This window comes from Haemaphysalis longicornis, unplaced genomic scaffold (genome assembly GCF_048455015.1).
Source record: "Haemaphysalis longicornis isolate Haplotype H1 unplaced genomic scaffold, Haemaphysalis longicornis Haplotype H1 scaffold_9, whole genome shotgun sequence".
Taxonomy (NCBI): Eukaryota; Metazoa; Arthropoda; class Arachnida; order Ixodida; family Ixodidae; genus Haemaphysalis; species Haemaphysalis longicornis.
Genome location: NW_027526460.1, coordinates 96751256 through 96764850, shown reverse-complemented (window position 1 = coordinate 96764850; position 13595 = coordinate 96751256). Strand labels below are relative to the sequence as shown.

The following is a 13595-nucleotide window of genomic DNA, read 5'->3' as shown; positions in this document are numbered from 1 at the left end:
ATGTGAAAGCTGTCGGAAGTGCAGAGCAGTGATTCGCCATAATGGGCTGTAGCGCCGTTATCCGCTCACTGCTACCACCCCATGCAATTCAAATTTCCCGCCTTCGCAGTGCTCGCGCGCACCCTGTCTGAAACTGCGCCAGCAGGAGTTCTGTTCTCTTTGTGCTTTTCTCCCCGCACGTGCTGGCGTTGCACTGCCACATTTTGCGTTTACTATCGTAAAAAACCAACCCAACGGGCGTCCTTAACTAAAGGAACGCGGGCGCTGCCGGTTAATTAAGTATATTTTCCCTCAAATGTACCTGCAGTTTTCTTTGCGCTAAACAAGGGGAAGATGTATGACAAGCGCCAGCGTTTCACGAGTTTCGAACGCTTATGACTATATAAACCGCTTGGCTTTCGAAGCCTCTGGGGTACACCGCTAACAACAGCGTTACCCCGGGACGCCGCCTTGGTGCTCTATACGCTATCATGCACCAAGATTTAAAAAAAAAAGCAATGGCGTTACTCGAAAAAACCTAGTGCGTAATGTTTGCAGTACTGTGGAAAAGCGGGCAGTAATTTTTTTGTTAATGATACTTCAATAATTAATTGTAATTAATTATTTAACTCGAGAAGTACTGTCCTAATCATTGAAGTGTCAATGAGGCACTTGTAGGTACCCACGAGGGGCATCTAACTGCGGTATTTTCAGCAACGAACTAATTGCGTACTCATTTATTCTGACTGATAAAGAAAACCCGCGAAATATGAAAAATACCACGCGACGGCACCTCGGCGCGCATTAGCGCGCATCGTAAGGAAATGCCCTCAAACAGGCTGCCTCCGATTAGCCAGAATGAGATAAACAAAAGAAATAAAGAATAAATCGCGACCGAGTTTTTGCCTTATCTGTACACGCGCCCCGCGAATCTTGATGTTGCTCCTCCTTCCATGCATGCCATTATCAAGGTGATGCCCTGTCTCTTCAAGCGGGTGACAGGCGAAGCAGTTGCTTTCAATCAGCTTATTTGGGGACGCTGCTTTACAATGCGCGCCGAGGTGCCGTCACGTGGTATTTTTCATACTTCGCGGGTTTTCCAAGGTAAATGGTTTTCTTTGTCAGTCAGAATAAATGAGTACGCAATTAGCTCGTCGCTGAAAATACCGCAGTTAGATGCCCCTCGTGGGTACCTACAAGTGCCTCATTGACACTTCAGTGATTAGGACAGTACTTATCGAGTTAGATAATTATTTACAATGAATTAGTGAAGTCTCATTAAGGAAAAAAATACTGCCCGCTTCCCCACAGTACTCCAAACATTACTCACTAGGTTTTCTTCGAGTAACGCCATAGCTTTTTTTTTTTTTTAAATCTTGGTGCATGATAGTTGGGACACCCTGTATACTTCGGTCGAGTGAGCGAGCTAGGACGACAAGGCGAGCGCCTAAAGTGCTCTGCACTTAAAAGAAGCGCTTCCAAAGCGCCTTCCTCTCTCCCTGCAGCCGCAGCTGCACTTCACCGGTGCGTTGCAAGTAAGCCTGCTACGCGCTACCGGTGGGAACCTACGCATTTTGCCGGCGGCCGTACAGCTCAAAATGCGATGCATTGGGTTCCTCGTTCCAAGCCGTTGCAAACGGTTTTTGCGCGCGTTTTTAAAGGGGAATTTTCCGTTTTCAACGAGGCATAGTTTTATGTATCCGAGTTCATTTAAATAACTGTTTATTGGCGTTTCAGAACCTATTTTGAAATGCTTCAGACATTTGAGGTTAACAAATAGTGCTATTCGATTGGAAGCCGAATCGCTGTGAAAATGAATACGTTTGAAGCTGAATCGAAATATCGTATTATTAGCTTCGATATACTAGTTTGGAATATTCGCGCACCCTTAACATTGTTTTGCGCTGACTATACCATATACACTGGATGTCAGTCACTTGGAAGTTGAGTTGTTGAGTAGGTTTGGGGTTACACCAAGCAACCCTCGTCTCCTTTGCAGGAAACAGTTCTAAGCAGATTCTTATTGACTTGCGTCCAAGGGGACATTATTAGACACAACTTTCACGTGTTCCACTGGCAGAACACAACCGGTTACCATTTTGCGCATTTTTTGCTCCCTCCCTTCACAGACCCCGTGTTTCCCATGTCGCTGCTCGTGAACAGCTGGGTACCAGGGATGCTGGACGCCGTCTTCCAGGCATCGTTCCTCTGCGCACTTCTGCTCTTCTGGCTTTGCGTCTACCATGGCATCCGACAGGTAGGTAAGAAGCACGAGCAACACACACATATCTACATTGAGGACACAGGTGAAAGTTGAAACGAAAACGTGCGACACACTGTTCTTCATAGTGCCTGAAAGCACGCTCCAAGGACCCCACAAAAAGTTTGTGTGCTTGTCGGTAAATTCGGTGGGTTGAAATTGCAATAAAAGCTGTGCATGCGAGGATTCGAAGCTCTGCCTTTGGGCTCAGAATTGGCACAGACCTGACAATGCTGCGAGGACAGGGTTCAGAAGATTGCTTCTGGAAAGGAGATAGTTGTGCGGTGAAATCCATTTTGTGCAATACAGTGAAAGCTCGTTAATTCGGACTTCAATAATTCGAATTAATGAATAACTCGAACCGGTCTGGTCGAGCTTCCATAGAAGTACATGTATAATAAAGCCCATTAATGCAAATGCGAGTAGGTTGTGCCGGTAGCTTGGGGCCTGGGCCGCAGCCAGATAAACCCACCCGCTGTCAACACATGAGGCTGCATTACCTCCGGAAAGGAGAGAAAAACAGAGAGAGAGAACTTCAGTCGGGTAAAAAAAAGCAACCTGAAACACCCATGGTAGCCTTTCGGGAAGAAGTTTCTTTTCAAAGTGCGTCGATGTGGACATGCATTAAGGGTGTGGGGCATGCTGACACATAGCATAATTTCTGTGGTTAGACACGCAGAGCCTGTCACTGCCAAAGACCACAAAAAGGGGGTGGAAAGAAGTGCCGGCATTCGCATGGAAGTAATGATTGGATAGAATGCCACCCATCTTATTTTGATGCGTTCCACTATCTTTGCCCATTAGGTAAAAAATGTGCTGGCTTTCGCCTGCCTTCAGGGATAAAAGGCAAGCTTGACTCGCGGACTTTTTGAAGCATTCAATTGCCGACATGCACTTCTGCTCCCAAAACACATTTTACAGCGTTTGTTCTTCACTTTCATTAATTCAAGTTTGAATTAACGAGCTTTTACTGCATTGCTAAAGGACTTGGCGCTGGGCTGGTAGACACATTGCAATTTCAAGGAGTGTACAGTGTAACTAAGGACGACTAAGTGCTTGTTTTCAATTCTTTTTTTTTGTTTTGCCTTTGTTCTTGGCCGACTTTACCCAAATCCAATCCATCCCAGGCTGCATTATGTGAGCTTTGCTGTACTAAATCCATACTCATCAGCACTCTCAGTGCTATGTGCTTCTTTCAGAATTTCACAGTAACGTCAACCTTGGACAAGGAGAGAAGTGTTCTGCCAGTACTGTAACAGAGATGCATTTGCTACATGAATCTGTATGGCAATATTAGTCAACGGGTTTGTTATTGTTACATTAAAGCTTCACCTAGGCATCTATTGCCTCTGTGGCCACAACACCCAATATAATAGTCTGTTTATCTACACTTGCCCTGTTCCTGTCAAAAGCAACTTCGCTATGACTCGCGCCATTTTGTCAGCTTGTCCGTGCAGGTTTTAACATTGACTTGAACAAGGAAAGTGACCTTATCTTAGGCAGTTGCTGATGCAGTTTCTCCGGCAAGAACAAGTGCTCTAATGAAGGGATTACTTAAGAGAGCCAGTCAGCAACCATGTTTCTGTGTGTGCCAATGTGCAGAACGAGCGGCGCTTTGCCAGCTTCTACCTGCCCAAGCTGCTGGTCGTTGGCATGCTGTGGACCGCCGCCTTTGTGCTGGCCTCCTGGCAGCGGTACAACGAGCTCCGCGACCCCACCTACAACTACAAGGTCGACACGCACGGATTTGCGGTCAGTGCCGGCCAACAAGCTCGCGATTAAATTGCTCTTAACCAGACAAGACTTACGGTGCAAATAGACAGAGATTCATAACAAAGTTGCGGTCACTGACCAAGACAATTGAAAAAAGTTGACGTTTCAGACCTACAAGCGATCATTACGTCACATTTTGAAAGCATGAAAACCGCGCCGATGTCTCGCCTCACCTCACTGTGATCAAGGATTTCGTTGGCATCCGAAACGTCAACTTTTTTCAATTGGCTTGGTTAGTGACCACAACGTTGTTATGAATCCACCACCTGGCCAGACAGACTTCCGTCGAACCCTGGACTAAATAGACAGAGACATGCAAACAGACAGACAGAGAGAGAATGCCCACCTCTCTCAATTTTCACCTCGCCAAGACATTACTACCGGGCCAATAATATCCCTAACTAAACCAAGTTGCACTCCAGAAGTGAGACCACAGATCAAATGGCCACTGCTGCTGCTGCTCTTACGAACGTGGCGGACATAACAGCGGTAGATTACACCGACCTCAAACCACACATCAAACAACACCTTCGTAAAACAATGGCAAGCAGACTCGAGTCAACAAACACGTTACACATAGTAAAACCACGCTTTGGCCGATACACAGCTGATTCACACAGCAGACACATGGAGGTTGCCTTTGCAAGGTTATCGGTGTCACCTTCACGTAACACATCACACCTGCTCACTAAATCCCCAAACCCCGATGTAGCAAGTGTGGAGAGGAGGGCCTATCTGTAATTCAGATCCTCACTCAATGCAAAGCACTTGACACAGCACGACGCAAACACTTCCCGCGACCATACAGACAACACATTCCACTACACCCGTCGTACTTTTTGAGAGACGAGCCCACAATTTCTGATAAGCGCACTTTTCAGTTTCTCGCCGATGTTAAATTTTTACACCTCTTTTCTTATCATGTATATTGACAACCTGGCCCTAAACAACCAGCCATATTCATTGCCTTCTAATTCATTTCGCGTTTATTTTTGCTAAAATGCTTTAGTGTCTACTTCCACACCATTCTCACAAAATAACCATTTTTTGGTGTTCTTTGCCCACAGTCAGCATTGCGCCATAAAAATGCAACCATCATCATTAAACCAAGTTTCATTGCACTGTCAGAGCCAGAATGCCGCTTGACAAAAATTTCTCACATTCATGACACCGTTCTCCATTTTCTTTCTTCTCTCTGCAACTCTTTCACAGGGCTTGAAGATATTCTTTTTCGTCATGGGGTCAGTATATCTTGTCTACCTGGTATACCTGGTCGTGCAAGCCTACGCAGAACTCAGGTCCATGCCTTACTTCGGTAAGTTGCTTTCTTATACGGCCAGTAACCACTCGAGATTAACTAAGCTATCAAGATACTATGATCTTTTTCCCTTCTCTCTCTGTGCAGATGTCCGGCTAAAGTTTATGACGTCGCTGATGCTGATAGTATTGACGCTCAGCGTGGTCATCACGGTGATGCGATTTGGTATTTCGGTCCTCGAGGACAATTTTGTGGCCGACCTGTCGACCACGTACGGCAGTTCGGCGGAATTCATGTCTTTCTACGGGTTGCTCAACTTTTACCTCTACACGATGGCCTATGTGTACTCGCCACCGCCGAATGCTTTTCTAGGTAAGAACAGCGCTAGAGCCAAACACAATGTTATAGCATTATTTCTGCTTTCTCTGTCGCTGGAAATGGCTATGGCTGTGGCTATCAAACAAAAAGCATCCGATTACAAAAAGAGGAAAATCCCGGATCTGTACCAACAGTTCCTGGGATGGTGTATGTTAACTAAAGTTCAGCTGATTGGAAGGAGGCAAGTTAGGATTTGACAAATTAAGCTGCATATTTTATTGCCAGCCTTCTATAAGTCATCTTCTGTGATTACCGTACTTTTTAGGCCTACATCTTAAAACCCTCGCTTACCAAATTTACCCACCCTATTCATGCCCACCTTACCCTAAAGAGAAACCCTCGTGTTCACACCCAGAAAATCAAGAAACAATTTCATTCACTACTACTATATTTATTATTTACAAGTTATAAAAAGGGCGCTATTACAACCCTATCATGAATTCTTAGCAAGCAGCTGCACTCAAAAACCCAATAAATGATCGCTTTTGCCAACAATCCGTAACTGATTGTTCATTTTCTCAAAACTAACCCTTTTTTTTTGTCATAGAACTAAGTGTCGTGCACAGTGTCTTTGGTTGTACTGATAAAATTTGCACGATTCTTGTTGCATTCGAAAGCCTATAATTTGGACAGCGCAATAAAACTATAGAAATGTAACACTTTGGCACGAGTATAAAATGTGCAGTATAAACTGTTCAGCATTTTATTTCACAGATATATTAGTACTTCATAATGAGAAGATCAATACAGCCATAGTTTTTGCGATGGAGCAAGCTCATAAAGTAAGCTGGTATTAAGTGACTAGCTAATCACAAATTTGGCCAGAAAGGTGCAGCACAGCATATTACATAACCTCAACCCCAGTCTCCCCTTATAGTGACGCACAAAATGCATCTCATGGACCACTTTACAAGTTGCCTATGTTCGTCCATGCTAGTGAACCATGCTATTTTGTGTTGCCTATGTTCGTCCATGCTAGTGAACCATGCTATTTTGTGATCTTGCTCAAGTAACTTTTGTGAGCATTTGTGTGAGCACAGTGCCTGTCTGCTTTGCAGAATCTCATTTGAAGGATAACCCGACGCTGTCCATGATGAATGACTCGGATGAGGAGGTGATCTACGGGTACGTAACGAATGCCTTACTACACCAACCATACTTACTACTGCATGAAATATTTGGGATGATTACAGGCACAAGTGAAGCTCGTATTTAACGCTTTCTTTACCTATATGCATGCATGCATTTAGTAATTGATATTTTATCCCCAACAAACTTGTCACGGAGCAGCAGATTTTGGCTCCTTAATAACTAGGAAGTAAAATGAAATGGAGTTACGGATGCCTGTTTGTAGGCTATGATCTAGGGCGACGTATAGGGCATTGGTACTGCAAACAGTAACATGGCTTTGCTATTCTTCCATGACTTCCAGTAACGGTATCAATGGGGCAATAGGGTAACACTAAAACGATAGGGCAACGATTTGTCGTACCTCCTGGATATGCAATTCAGCCGTCAACTTATAACAGTAATAATTAACGCCCCTGATGCCATGGTATCAATAGAGCAACGATTTGTTGTATCTCCTGGCTACGGAATTCAGCCGTCAACTTAATATGATGCCATTGTATCAATAGGGCAATGGGTAACACTAAAACAATAGGGCAACGATTTGTCGTATCTCTTGGATACGCAATTCAGCCGTCAACTTATAACTGCAATGATTAACGCCCCTCATGCCACCACGCAGGTCAGACACTGAAGAGCGGCTACTAAACCCTGTGCGTTTGGGCCAAGACAAGGAAGAAAGTGACTGAACAATGGAGTTGAAGATGCCTTTGTGCGAAGCAACGTGATGCGGAGGATGGGGCATACACCAGCTGACAGAGGGCCAACTGGGACAATAAAACGTATTTTTGTACATAGGGAGAGGCGACTGCACACACACACATCTGTGTGCATGGCACAGAAGGACAATGGTTCGCCCTCGAAAGCGCTTGATCTCAGAGACGACTGAGCGTCGAAGCACGACAATAAAATGACAACTTGCCATGTTCGCCATTCCTTCCTGTGTTGTTGTCACGCTTTTATTAACACCAATCTTTTTGCACAAACACCAACTTGGCAAACGTATTCAACAAGGCACGCCAGATTTCTTATGCAGGCTAGAGACTTAAAAGACGTTTCGGCACAATGGACATGTGGAATTGTTGCTTGTGTTAAACCACTTGAACTGCGTCGAAGGAAAGGAGAAAAACACGCAGGAGAAACACATTAGTACACAGCAATGTTAGGAAAGGTTAGCTACATCAACACGAGAGTAACAATACTTTGTAATGAAAAGCCAGAAAATATTGGGCAATATGGATAAATGAAAGAACGAATGAATTAGGAAAGGCACTCAACTAATTTACCATCAGCCTGCCTCAAAAGCCCGTGAAACTCAGCCCCAGTGCCTGCTATTTACTATTATAGAATGGTAATTGTGTGAAATGAAACTAGTGAACCACTTCCTGCCTTGCACTTCGCACGACAGGCTTGTTTCACAAGATTTATAAATGATAAACACTTCACAATGATACATTTCTCAGGTGAACAGGACAAACATTATGCCTACACTTTCTCTTAACAATGCTGTCAGTTGTTGTCAACTGCCAGCTTTTAATTACTTGATGTAAACGTTGCAACAGTTCTTGACAGATATTACAACTTGTATTTGTTTCTCATGCAACCAAGCTTTCGAAGGAGCCATTAGATAATAGCCAAAAAAAAGTTCTAATCAGACATATACACTGCAGCTATGCCGGGGCATGCGAATTGCAACAGTGAAAGCTTATAGTAGATTGAAATTACCAGGGGATAGTTAATGATGTGCACTGAACATAAGGGGGGACGTGGCCAATAAAACACCCTAATTTATGCACCGATGGTAACCAAGCCTCATGCACAAGTACAGTTGACTAAGATAATGTCAAAACAGAAATCAGTTTGTAGCCATCTTGTATACTTGTGTTATGAATGCATCCCACTAATTAATTCATCCCTTAATTAAGGAGCTAATAAAGCTTCAAGTTTTTCAAATTTTTGTGCCAATGTATTGTGGACAATTAAGCTGTTTGTTAGTTCTTTTGGAGCTCTGTAGCTATAGATAAATTTGACAAGCATACACGTGTTTTTTCACCTGTTGCATAGGGAATTAATGTTGTGTCGTTCTTGTCGATATTTACTGAGGTTACAAAAACTTAAACGACGAGCTTTATTGCGCACAAGACACCTTTGCGAATACAGTAGCGCAAGCATTTGAAGAAATTTAAGCTTTATTAGTGCTTCAACTAAGGGATGAACGAATTAGTAGGATGCATTCATACACAAGGTAGCTACAACTGATTTCTTTTTGGACATTACCATAGTCAGCTGTAGCCATGCACAAAGTTTGGCTACCATTGGTGTATAAATAGCAACAAAGTTAGGTTTAGCTGCCATGTCCCCTCATAGGTCTCCTCCACACAGCTGTTCTTGTCTGCCCTCCCCTTAAGACAAGAACAACACCTTCAAGGGGCACTGAAGTCTGGTTACATGCCTTGAAGGAGAAAGCCCGGCAATACTATTGTGACAGGTACTTTTAATTACAAATCCATCCATTGAAACAGCAGCCACGCTATTTTACCGCAATTAATCCACTGTACCGATCCTTACTATAAATCATTTATAATTCGTTAGTTTTGGTAACCATTAATCATCTGCTATACATGGCTGGCATAGTTTGGTCCGCGTCTCGCCTTCCTTGGGTCTTGGTTTGTACTGATGCCGGTGCCATTCAAGGCCACCTTCCACTGATACATTTAGAGATTCTGCCTCAATGAAAACACACACACAGCTGCCACAACAGGTAATCAAGCCAGTGAACTCCACGTCAGTAGAGTGCAGTAAAACGCCTGAAACTGTGGCAAGACATAGCCATTTGGATGCATTAATGTGTTCAGTTCTGCTTAAAGCCATCCCCTGCTCATATGCCTCATGCACATTTGCCCCTCTAGTCTAGACCTAGCATGCAAGCCAGACAATAATGAGATGATGATATCGTGGAAAGTCAGTCATGCACCAAGTTCCCGGGGCTGATTTATCTACTGGTCCCCAGGAGTTGACCAATGCTCATACCCCTCACCTCCACAAAGACTGTACCACTGTTGTCTGTGCCTTTCCTGCCTTTTTTTTCTTTTTGCTTTCTTTTCCAGACATAGCAGGCCAGTGCTGTGGGAACACCTTACCAATGCTCGCACATTTCTTCACCACACCTGCATGGCCTCAATATGCCCCATTATTGACATTTTAATTTCTGAAACCTTCGAGCTAACCAAACGGTAAGACTACCAGGCGATTTATTTGCCTTATCGGCAACGGCCGCTTCGTCCTTCCCAGTCCTGCAGCAATGTAAGGTAAAGCTTTGAGGGCTCAATGGACACTGTGCTCTACAGCTCTACCAACATGTCCCGCTACAACATAATGTATAGCTCCAGTTGAGTCTTTGACACACACTGCCGCATAGATATACGTACCTATCCCATAATACAGTAAGCTAATGCTCCAACTGAATACTCAACCAACCAACCGGCTCTTCTCCCCACCCCCTCCGAGTGCAGTCGAAAGAAGGGAGGGCAGAGGAGGACTGACCAGGCAGGCAGAGTGGAAGCGCTTTTTGCAGGTGCGGCAGGATAGCCGAGGCAGCTGGCAGGTGGCCCCGTGCAGCACGTAGAAGCAGATCATGCACTCCTCGACGCCCTCGAAGCGCTTGTCCACGTTGCGCTTCCACACGGCCAGGCCGTCCATGATGGAGCCGTTCTGTTGGGGTGGTTTCCGGAGCAGTGTGAGGGTCAGAGTGAGCACAGCCCTGCCTGTCATCGTCCCCATCACCAGCCTCACCTGGTGCGTGAGGAAGGTGGTGAGCTGGAGCAGCCAGTGGCGCCACTGGCTCTGGTTGACGCCCACCCGGCGGCCGCTCTCGATGGTCAGCATGCCCAGCGGGTGGTTGGCCGGCAGGCGCACCACCAGCTCGATGGTCACCTCCTCGATGGTGTACGTGGCCACCACCTCCCGCGCATTGGGCCGCCCACGCACCTGGCCGAGGGACGCGAATGCTTTGTAGCGTAAGCTACACTGGCCGAGGTTGAGCAGTTTCGCGTGGACCCTGAATGGCCGTGCTGCGCAAGCGCGAGGAGCATTGGATTGGATTGGATTGGATATGGATTAAATTGGATTCCAATCCAATTGGAGTACGGGTGCGTAGAGAATTGGGTCTGCACATTCACCGGTCTGCGCATTCCAGAGGAGTGACGTCATAGCCGCAGCAGACGCACTGGCGCCGGCGCGTGCCAAGCTGTGCGCCTCCGTTGCGCAGTAGCCAAGTCTGACGTTGCGCCGTGCTGCGCATGCGCAAGGAGCAGTGACTGGACCGGACTGGACTGGACTTGATTGGATTAGATTGCTGAAGCTTGGCTCACGCTACGCATATCCTGGCATAGCCGAGCTAAGCCACTGCTAATTTTTTCGCTTGCTGCTTTCGGCTATTCTTTCATGCTGCCATAAACGTACTTCCCCCAATTCCTTCGGTCTTCTTGTTTATTCATCACATGCCTAGTAACACTTTCGTGACAATGAAAAAATCGGTTGTTTTTGGGTCTTCCTGGAAATATTTTTTTCTTGCCACAGACAATGAGTGAAGTGATGCTGAAGTGTAAGATACGAAACGATAGAGAAAGAATAGGGCTTTCTAACAGTAATAATTTTAAACAACAGTTTTAATACAAATTTTATAGAAAAATTAACAAAACTAAAAAAGTAACAAACAAAAACAAAGCTATGAAAACATCAATGCCACTTTGCACAGGGTACACAAAAAAAATTTGAAATATACAACTTGAACATAAGATAATTATAAAGTAATACTGCAAAAATGAGCTCTCTAATTACAAAAGTTATTTGCATACATACAATTATATAAACACTAGTGCCTACCGGTTATTTTTTGGTGGTCAAGGAAGTATTTTTTTTCTTGCCACAGAAGCGTAAGTTATAAAATGATAGAGAAAAAATGGGGCTTTCTGCCAATGTTAATTTCAAACAACTGACGCATTAGGAATATCATAAAACAATTGTGAAAACAAACAAAAAGTAACAAACAGAAAAAAAAATTGATGATAACCTCAATGCTACTTGGCGCATGATAGACATAAAAACCTTTTGAAATATACACTTTGACCATAAAACGCTTATAGAATAATACTGCAAATATGAGCAGTGTAAGTAAAAAAGTTATTTACATACAAAAATATTAACAAACAGCCGCGCTGCCCCGGAGCGCTACGCCAAGGTCAGCAACAGGCCGTCTTCGTGGGGAAAACTCAACTCTCTGTGCAGCCGGCGCCAAATGGTCTCGCCCAAAAGTCGTCGACACGCTGCAGATAAGAGCTGTCGCCTTTAGAACAGGGCCGGATCTGCTTACGAGAGCGTGCGCCCGCGATAGAGCGACCGGAGAAGAGTGCGAAACTCAAGGGCGCACACCTGGTGATGGTCCGGGGCGACTTGACGCACTTTCGCCGACCGTAGGAAAGTCTGACGAATCGAAGTCGTCTTCTGTGTCTGTGCTGCTACCATCATGCACAGATTCAAGCCCAGTTACATCGGAGTCCGCCAAAATTCACCGTTCGCGCAAAGCATCGGCGAGCGGTGGCAACGCCATAACTGAAACCACGTGAGTTCGTTTCCCGGGGGGGGGGGGGGGGGGGGGGCGGGGGGGGGGGGGGGGAGGACATTTAAAAATTCCCCACGCGGCGGAAAAACGAAACTTGAGAGTGAAACTGATAAAATACTTCCTCCTTTACCATTTCAATGGCATTAGCGGCCCAGAAGCGCTTGGAAAACGCCAAAATTTGAATTTGCATTCATCGATAGCATACTATCGATGGGAATAGGTGCAGTCACGAAAGTGTTCAGCCTTAGCACTGCTCTGTCCCGGCTTAAAGGGACAGTAAGGGTCGAAACGAGTTGGCCTGTACCGACAGGTTAAGGTGCTGAGAATCCAAAGTCACAATTCTCACAACTTGCAGTTGTTTAATAAGGCAGAAAATGCCAGTAACGTGAAAACGGATGCCGATGCCCCACACGCTTTCGGGTACTACAGTTTGTGACATCACATTAATTCTGCACCGCGAGAATGCACAATGAACTGGAGGCAACTCCTAATTTCACACCAGCGACTGTTATTGTGACACCGTTCAAGCTTAACCTTGCGCTGAACAAACGGGGACACAGAGAAATGCACACGGAGGCATGCAATTACCTCTGTGTACCCTTCTGTGTTCCCATTTGTTCAGCGCAAGCTTAAGCATAAACCATTTCCACTAGGCCAGCTCGCTGCGACCATTCACGCCATGTGCCTGCTTGCAAGATGTCAGTCACAATGCAACGCTGGGAATCACTCCTTTACACCCTAAACATTTGAGTCAATTACATTGATTCCATGACTTGTGAGACCTTCAGCTACTCTACAGAATGTACACTATGTCTGGGTGGCCCAAGAGAAAGACAGGACATGCTCACCGTCATGTTCTCGAGGGTCCTGTCTGCATTCAGTACGGCCTGGATTTCCCTCGATGAGATTACACCGGTCACATGATGGGCTGTGAACCTGCAGCACAGACAAAAAAAGGTGGGAAAAAAGGTGTCAATTCAGAAACAGAACAACAAAATTTTGAAAAAGGAGAGAGAGAGAAAGAGAGAGAGAGAGAGAGAGAGAGAGAGAGAGAGAGAGAGAGAGAGAGAGAGAGAGAGAGAGAGAGAGAGAGAGAGAGAGAGAGAGAGGGGGAGGGAGGGAGGGAGGGAGAAAACACATGCTGAAACTGTGGCCATAGCATGTTCGAATTTCTACATGCACATTATTAAAAATAAAAT

At 45.2% G+C, this 13595-nt stretch overlaps 2 protein-coding genes across 3 annotated transcripts in view; one reads left to right on the top strand and one right to left on the bottom strand.

Moving 5' to 3' along the window:
* LOC144152330 (transmembrane protein 181) overlaps positions 1–7703 on the top strand; it is a 31935-nt gene extending 24232 nt beyond the window's left edge. For both annotated transcript variants that reach the window (XM_077683595.1, XM_077683594.1), the window contains 6 exons: positions 2109–2236; positions 3842–3991; positions 5225–5327; positions 5418–5642; positions 6707–6773; positions 7399–7703. In XM_077683595.1, coding sequence (XP_077539721.1) covers positions 2109–2236; positions 3842–3991; positions 5225–5327; positions 5418–5642; positions 6707–6773; positions 7399–7465 — 740 coding nt within the window. In that variant the 3' untranslated portion in view covers positions 7466–7703. The remainder of the gene's footprint in view (positions 1–2108; positions 2237–3841; positions 3992–5224; positions 5328–5417; positions 5643–6706; positions 6774–7398) is intronic.
* Ltn1 (E3 ubiquitin-protein ligase listerin) overlaps positions 7703–13595 on the bottom strand; it is a 67432-nt gene continuing 61539 nt past the window's right edge. Inside the window, exons 28-31 of the mRNA XM_077683593.1 lie at positions 13245–13332; positions 10569–10763; positions 10320–10487; positions 7703–7881 (exon numbers count right to left, since the gene is read on the bottom strand). Of these exons, the coding sequence (XP_077539719.1) occupies positions 7822–7881; positions 10320–10487; positions 10569–10763; positions 13245–13332 (511 nt within the window). The 3' untranslated portion in view covers positions 7703–7821. The remainder of the gene's footprint in view (positions 7882–10319; positions 10488–10568; positions 10764–13244; positions 13333–13595) is intronic.